This window comes from Carcharodon carcharias (assembly GCF_017639515.1).
Source record: "Carcharodon carcharias isolate sCarCar2 chromosome 36 unlocalized genomic scaffold, sCarCar2.pri SUPER_36_unloc_1, whole genome shotgun sequence".
Lineage (NCBI taxonomy): Eukaryota > Metazoa > Chordata > Chondrichthyes > Lamniformes > Lamnidae > Carcharodon > Carcharodon carcharias.
In genome coordinates this window covers 4,323,823-4,331,754 of record NW_024470726.1, presented here as the reverse complement: position 1 = coordinate 4,331,754, position 7,932 = coordinate 4,323,823, and the positions used below count along the sequence as shown (strand labels likewise).

Genomic DNA, 7,932 nt, shown 5'->3' with positions numbered 1-7,932 from the left:
TTGGCACTCGGGCTAATGTTGTGGAGACGAAATTGCAATTCAGTCTTGCAGTAGTCGCCACCAGCGATGCTGGCTCTTCTCGAGTATAGCATATTGTTGTGATTTTTTTTTTTGGAGTTGTATTTATCAAAGTGGGGGGGGAGGGAGGGAGGGACCTGATCTCGTGATCTGTTGGCCATATGATGCCTGTGCATCTGTTTCTTGAGAGAAGACAGGACTGCTACAAAGTGAGGCTTGTGCTGTGAACAGCTGTACCTGTACACACTTGTGCGTTGCATTTGACAGCCATGGGAGATTATCAGGTCTGTTTGCTTTGTGCATGTTTCCACTGACCCCCCCCCCCCCCCCACCACCCTCACCCTCTGGTTCTTACAAGTCCCCTTTACCCCACTCTTCTCTCCCTACACCCCCACCAGCTCCCGCCGTTTAGCATAAGGGTTTTTAAAAAGCATCCTTTTCCTTTTTCCTTCCCTCCCTGTTCAAGAAAAATAACTTGCAAGGACTCTTTTTTATATATAAAGGCTGTGTTTGCGTGCTGAAGTTGTTTTTATTTTTGACCAGCCCCTGCTGTCAAGCTTGAGTTAAATGCTGGAGTCAGCTTCGGGCGCTGCTTGATACAGTTGTGCTCGTTTATCTCGCCAGGGTTTTAAATTGCAATCTCGGGTTTATTTTTTTTAAATTTTTTTTTTTTTGCTGAGCAAACTTCGTCTTTTGGTTTGAAGCCCTCGTGCAGTTTGCTTCTGGAAGTACGTGGACACAATCCAGTTTTGTGGTACGGCTTGGCGCCTGTGCTGGGAGCACCGTGGCTTGTTTGGGGTCGGGACAGTTCGATACCTTGGTTTCTCTGGGTTGCAAGAGATCAGGCGGGAGGGGGTGGTGGGGGCCTGCTGCCCGGTGACTCTTGATTCGGTGTCGATCCCCCCCCCCCCCCACCCACCCGCCCCCGTATAAAGAGAGCTGAGCGACACGCTCAGAAGCCTGTGGAACAGAAGGAGGCCATTCGGCCTGTCGTTCCCACGTGCAGCCCCCTCTGAAAGAGCAGTCGTGCTTCCCCATCTCCCCCCGCCCCCCTGCAGTTTTCGGTCTGTGTAAACCCTTTTTGTTAGTTCGTCCACCTGAGAACTTCTTCTCCGACTCCCTTTCAGAATTATTCAAGGAATTGGCTCCCAACACCATTTCAGGTCAGACGTTCCAGATCCTGGCAACTCTGCGAATGCCGCTGGCCACCATCTTGCGAATTTTTTTCTTTGCCAACGATTTTAGACCCCTGACCTTGGATTGTCAACTCAACTCCTCCGAGGAAGATGGTTCCCCCCTCCCTCTCTCTCTCTCTCTTTGAGCCAAATCCCGTGACCACCTTGAGAACCTCGAAGCAGTGACCTCTTAACCTTCTCTGGTTGAGCCTCAGAACTCAATCTCAAACATCACCCATTGCAACTTGGCTATGGCCCATGTATGTATTTTGGGATGGTGGCAGCAGGGGGCTGTGGTTTGTTGCGGGGGGAAAGTCTGTGGAGAGGTGCAAGTACCACCACCCCCACCACTACCACCACCCTCACCTCATCACAAGTGCAGTGAAAGGTAGGCTGAATCCTCGGGGATTGCCAGATTGCTGGTGGCCACTGCAGACTAACCCTGAATGGCTGAAGTTTTCTTCCATGGGACGTGGGGGTCACTGGCAAGGCCAGCGTTTGTTGCCCACCCCTAATTGCCCCCCGTGAACCAAGTGTCTCGCTCGGCCATGTCCGTGGGGCGGTTAAGAGCCAACCACGTGGCTGTGGGTCTGGAGTCACGTGTAGGCCAGACCGGGTAAGGACGGCAGATTTCCCTTCCCTAAAGGGGCATTAGTGACCCAGATGGGGTTTTTAACAACAATCGATGATGGTCACTGAGACTAGCTTTCAATTCCAGATTTATTAATTGAATTTAGATTCCACCAGCTGCCGTGCTGGGATTTGAACCCGTGTCCCCCAGAGCATCAGCCTGGGCCTCCGGATTACTCGCCCACTGACATTATCACTGCACCACCGTCTACCCTCAATGTAGGGAAGTGGGCCTGAGTACAGCCTTTTAAGTCGTTGTGGAGCACAGGACGGAGGGGGGACTGACTTTGTGTTGGGTGGGGTATATATATAATATATATGCAGGTTGCAATGCCAGATAACACTGGACGCACATAATCTCCTGGGCTGGTTTGGATCATCTGGGGGGGATGGGAATGGAACCTTTCCAGACTCTTTTCCCTTAAGTGGCCCTGGGTTTTGAGGTTTTTCTGCCGCTCCCAGTAGATGACAAGCCTGCGAGTTGGTGGCATGGTAAAGGAGGAAGACGCCTATTTATGATGCTCCGGCCGTGGTGAGATAATGGGTCAAGCTTGAAGCACTCGGCTGATCTTGACATGCCTGTTATTTTTTTTTTGGGAAAGCTCGTGATGTGTTTTCAATTGATTATAACCAGCCCCATTAATAAATCAGGTCTTTTTTTTTTTTTACTGTGGAGGGGATTGCCATTGTGTCTTTACCACTTGACTAATGGCAGTCCAGTTTCTGTGTAAGCGCTCGAGCGCTAAAAATACACAGGGCTTATAAAGGAAAACGCGAAAAGATGGGTCAGCGACAGCCCCCATCATCTGCAGTTGCTGTTGTGGTCCCTGGGGCGAGCTGCTTTCTGCCCAGCTCTCGCACTGACCACGGCAGCCTGGCCAGAAAACTTTCAGTTATTCATTTGGGGCAGGGGGACCGGGTGAGATCTAAAGTGTCGGAAGACGCCCAGCTAACACAGGTTCCACGCAGCCAAAGAGCAGTGAGAGTCTGAGTGCTAACAGAAGGCCCATTTCCTTAATGGGGGGGGGGGATAAAAGTGCATTTATAGAACACTTTTTGCAGCCACTGGACATCTCGAAGTGTGTCATAGCCAATGAAGCACTTTTTGAAGCGTAGCCACTGTTGCAATGTAGGAAAATGTGCTAATCTGTCTTTTAAGTTCACAGCGCTTGTACAGTGGGCTCTCCGTGCTGTGGGTGGGTTATTTTCCACTCGTTGATGGGGTGTGGGCCAGCATTTTATTGCCCTTGTTCGGAGGGCATTTACGAGCCAACCATCTTGTTACCAGACGGGAGGCACAGGTAGGCCAGATCAGGTAAAGGCAGCAGGTACTAACCTTAATGTACTGGCTGTTATTACCTTCATCTGATTGTTGTGATGGTTTATTTCCCCCCACTTCCAGCAAAGGTATCATCACAAAACTTCTGCAGAGTCGTGCCCCCTTGCCTGTGGCAGCTGTGGCTCCCAACTCTTGAATCAGAAAGTCGTAGGTTCGGGTCCCCTCTCCAGAGACTCAAGCCCATTATCCAGGCCAACACTCCCAATGCCAGTGCTGAGGGGTGCTCCGCACTGTCGGAGGGCCAGTGCTGAGGGGAGCGCCGCACTGTCGGAGGGTCAGTGCTGAGGGGAGCTCCGCACTGTCGGAGGGTCAGTGCTGAGGGAGCGCCGCACTGTCGGAGGGTCAGTACTGAGGGAGCTCCGCACTGTCGGAGGGTCAGTACTGAGGGAGCGCCGCACTGTCGGAGGGTCAGTACTGAGGGAGCGCCGCACTGTCGGAGGGTCAGTACTGAGGGAGCGCCGCACTGTCGGAAGGTCAGTACTGAGCGTATCAAGGGGAGCGCTGTAGCAGAAGGCCATGGAGAGAGGCAAGTGCTTCCATTGGCTGGGTCTCTGACTTCCATGAACATGAATAAGAGTACTAGGCTTTCCTTCGCCTTCTCCCCTTCCCTCCCTCCCTCCCTCCCTTCCCAAAGAAGAAACTTGTGGTCTTATAAGTTAATTTCCCTAAAGTGACCATCCAATATCCTTTTTACATTATGGAGCTTAGAAGAATGAGTGGTGATCTTACTGAAACATCTAAGATCTGAAAGTGATCTTGACAGGGTGGATGCTGAGAGGATGTTTCTCCTAGTGGGCGAGACCAGAACTAGGGGACATGGTTTAAAAATAAGGGGACTCCCATTTAAAACAGAGATGAGGAGGGATTTTTTTCCCTGAGGGTCATTAGTCTGTGGAATTCTCTGCACCAGTGGAGGGTGGGTCATTGGTGATATTTGTGGCTGACGTCGGGGGGTGGGGGTGTGTGGGGTTATGGAGGGGCAGTGGGAAAATGGTGTTGAAGCCAAAATTAGATCGTCCATGATCTTGGGTGGTGGAGCAGGCTCGAGGGGCCGAATGGCCTACTCTTGCTTCTGTTTCTTATGATCTTATAAATCCGGTATGCTCTCTCCGCCTCTCTGGCGCACTCATCCTCTCTCTCCTTTAAGATGCTCCTAAAGCAGACTTCTCTGAACAAGCTTTTAGGTTACCTGCCCCTATTAGCACCTCGTTTCAAATGGCTCTGTTTCAAATATTGTTAACTCTCCTGGGACGTACCTTGGGACGTTTTAACTGCGTGGAAGGCTCTGTACAAAAGGGAGTTGTAGACTAATTTATCACCCAATGGATAAACGGACTTTGTCTTGGTAAATTGTTCTGGGCAAAGTTCACATTAACACAGCCATGTGTCAGCATTGTTAATTAGGGGGAGGAGATGATGGCAGCATTCTTAAATGATAATAAGGAGAAAAACCTGTTTGAGGATCAGTAACGCTGGTGCAGAAACTGGCTACAATGGAAGTACATCAGTCGGACGACAGAGTACGTGTGACTGGCAAAAACCACCCCACCAGGACGTGCCTCTGGAGCGACAGGGAACCAAACCCAATGCAAAGTCATCTCCAGGTACTTGGAATTACTGTGGCCAGCCCTGGCCTCCATCCTTTAAATAGGATATTGAGGCACTAAAGGAGGTGCAAAGATGATTTGACAGAATTATACCAGAACTTGAGAGGTTGTAACTACCAGGAAAGGCTGAACAGGCTGGGGACTCTCTTCTCTAGAAAAGAGGAGGCTGAAGGAGTGACCTGATAAGAGGTCTTTAAAATTCTGGAAGGGTTTCAATAGGGTAAAAGCAGAGGAGTTGTTTTGTGGGAGAGACTGGAACGAGGGGGTCATCAGTATAAGACAGTCACCAATAAATCCGATGGGGAATTCAGGAGAAACTCCTTTACCCAGAGAGTGGGGAGAATGTGGGACTCGCTCCCGCAGGGAGCGGGGAGAATGTGGGACTCGCTCCCACAGGGAGCGGGGAGAATGTGGGACTCGCTCCCGCAGGGAGCGGGGAGAATGTGGGACTCGCTCCCGCAGGGAGTTGTCGAGGTAAATCGCAGACATGGATTGAAAGGGGGAAGCTGGATAAACACACAAGGGAGAAAGGAATAGAAGGATGGGGTGAGATAAAGAGAAGGTGGGCGGAGGCCCCTACAACCCTCCCTGTTTCTGTAACTTCCTCCAGTTCCTACAACCTTTCCTATCTCTGCAACTTTTGAACAACCCTCCCGAGATCTCTGCCCTCCTCCAATTCCGGCTTCTTGAGCATCCCCATCCCCCCAATTTCCATCGCTCCACCATTGGCGTCCGTGCCTTCAGCGGCCTCGGACTTAAACTCTGAAGTTCTCTCCCTAAACCTCTCCGCGCTCTCGCTCCAGCTCTCTCCTCCTTTAAGATGCTTCTTAAAACTGACCTCTTTGACCGAGTGTTTGGTCACCCTGTCCCTAATATCTCATGTGGCCTGGGGCCAAATTATGCCAGATAACGCTCCTGTGAAACGCCTTGGGACGTTTTGCTACATTTAAAGGTGCTATATAAATGCAAATTGTTTGTGGCTTTTTCTGTCATTGTTGTGCCCTGATATCATTTTAGTGGGAGCTATTTTCAGTTTCCTCCCCACTCTTTGTTGGGCCACTGAAGGAAGAGTTTGCCCTGATGTTGCGTTGAGTCACCCACTAGTTGACGCGAGAGTCTCCATTCAGTTTTTTGAGCTTTCCCCCCTCGGTCGCCTGTGGCTTGGCAATACTTGACCTGAGTTCCTGCTGTCCGTAGTGCGTCGGGCCAGTGCTTCACGTGTCGGTGCAGACTCGATGGGCCGAAGGGCCTCTTCTGCTCTGTGATTCGGTCATAGAGCTGGGAGCTTGGTGTGCAGCGCGGTTAAGGGGCAGCATAGCTGGAGGAGCGCAACGACCTTCACTGGGCATCGCTGGCAAAGCCAGTGCTCACTTCCCATCCCTCACTGCCCCTTGAGAAGGTGGTGGTGACCCGCTGGCTTAAGCCGCTGCAGCCCCTGTGGCGAAGGTACACCCACGAGTGTTTTATTCCTGCAGCGGTTTGATGCAACTGAGTGGCTTGCTGCACCGTTTCGGAGGGCAGGCGGCCATGTGGTTGTGGGTCTGGAGTCACCATGTAGGCCAGACCGGGTAAGGGTGGTAGATTCCCTGCCTTGAAGGGCGTTAATGAACCAGATGGTCTTTTATAACAAGCTGATAATTCCATGGTCATCACTTAAAACAATTTTATTCATTCATGGGATGTGGGTGTTGCTGGCTGGGCCAGCATTTATTGCCCATCCCTAATTGCCCCCTTGAGAAGGAGGTGGGTGAGCTGCCTTCTTGAACCGCTGCAGCCCCTATGGTGTAGGTACACCCACCGTGCTGTTAGAGAGGGAATTCCAGAATTTTGATCTAGTGACAGTAAAGGAACAGCCGATATATTTCCAAGTCAGGATGGTGAGTGGCTTGGAGAGGAATTTGCAAGTGGTGGTGTTCCCCATGTGTCTGCTGCCCTTGTCCTTCTAGATGGTAGTGGTCGTGGGTTTGGAAGATGCTGTTGAAGGAGCCTTGGTTAGTGCAGCTGCTGCTACTGTGTGTCGGTGGTGGAGGGAGTGAATGTTTGTGGATGGGGTGCCAATCAAGCGGGGCTGGATGGTGTCGAGCTTCTTGAGTGTTGTGGGAGCTGCACTCATCCAGGCAAGTGGGGAGTATTCCATAACACTCCTGACTTGTGCCTTGTAGATGCTGGACAGGCTTTGGGGAGTCAGGAGGTGAGTTACTCACCGCAGGATTCCCAGTCTCTGACCTGCCCTTGTAGCCACTGTATTTATATGGCTAGCCTGGTTCAGTTTCTGGTCAATGGTAACCCCCAGGATGTTGATAGTGGGGGATTCACTGATGGTAATACTATTGAACATCAAGGGGCGATGGTTAGATTCTCTCTTGTTGGAGATGGTCATTGTGTGGCGCGTATGTTACTTGCCACTTGTCAGCCCAAGCCTGGATATTGTCCAGGTCTTGCAGCATTTGGACATGAACTGCTTCAGTATCTGAGGAGTCACGAATGGTGCTGAACATTGTGCAATCATCAGCGAACATCCCCGCTTCTGACCTTATGATGGAAGGAAGGTCAGTGATGAACCAGCTGAAGATGGCTGGGCCGGGGAGGTACATGTTTTATCCCAGATTTGTTAATTGCTGTGGTGGGATTTTACCTCCTGTCTCTGGACTATTTGTCCATGCCTCTAGGTTACCCATGCAGTAACATCACCACCGCCCTCTTCATGTGAACATACGAACAAGGAGCAAGAGTCGGCCATTCGGCCCCTCTAGCCTGCTCCACCATTTAATAAGGTCACGGCTGATCTGATTGCCACCCCAACTCCACATTCCCACCTATTCCCAATAATTTGTCACCCCACCCTGCTTACCAAGAGTCTATCCACTTTGGCCCTAAATATATTCAAAGACTACTCCTGAAAAGGCGGTGGAAGCAGAGTTCTTAAGACTCCCACCCTCTGAGAGAAAAAGTTTTGCCTCGTCTCCGTTTTAAATGGGCAACCTCTTATTTTTCAAACGGCGTCTGGGATTGTAACCGAGTCTTTGTTCTCCAAAAGACCAGGACTTGCGTTGGCAGCATAATTTGCTGCAGTGTGCCACAGGACATTACAATACAGGTGGTTTTTTTTTTTAAATTCGTTTGTGGGATGTGGGCATCACTGGCAAGTCCAGCACTTGTTGCC

The 7,932-nt window shown here is 50.8% G+C and overlaps 1 protein-coding gene across 3 annotated transcripts in view; it reads left to right on the top strand.

Annotated features, from left to right (window-relative positions):
* The first annotated feature begins 201 nt into the window (after positions 1–201).
* The window catches only part of shc1 (SHC (Src homology 2 domain containing) transforming protein 1), a 109,355-nt gene continuing 101,624 nt past the window's right edge, over positions 202–7,932 (top strand). The window contains exon 1 of one of the 3 annotated variants that reach the window (XM_041181676.1): positions 202–302. In XM_041181676.1, coding sequence (XP_041037610.1) covers positions 288–302 — 15 coding nt within the window. In that variant the 5' untranslated portion in view covers positions 202–287. Of the gene's footprint in view, positions 303–4,572; positions 4,767–7,932 lie in introns of those variants that run through there. The other 2 variants (XM_041181677.1, XM_041181675.1) reach the window with 2 other exon arrangements.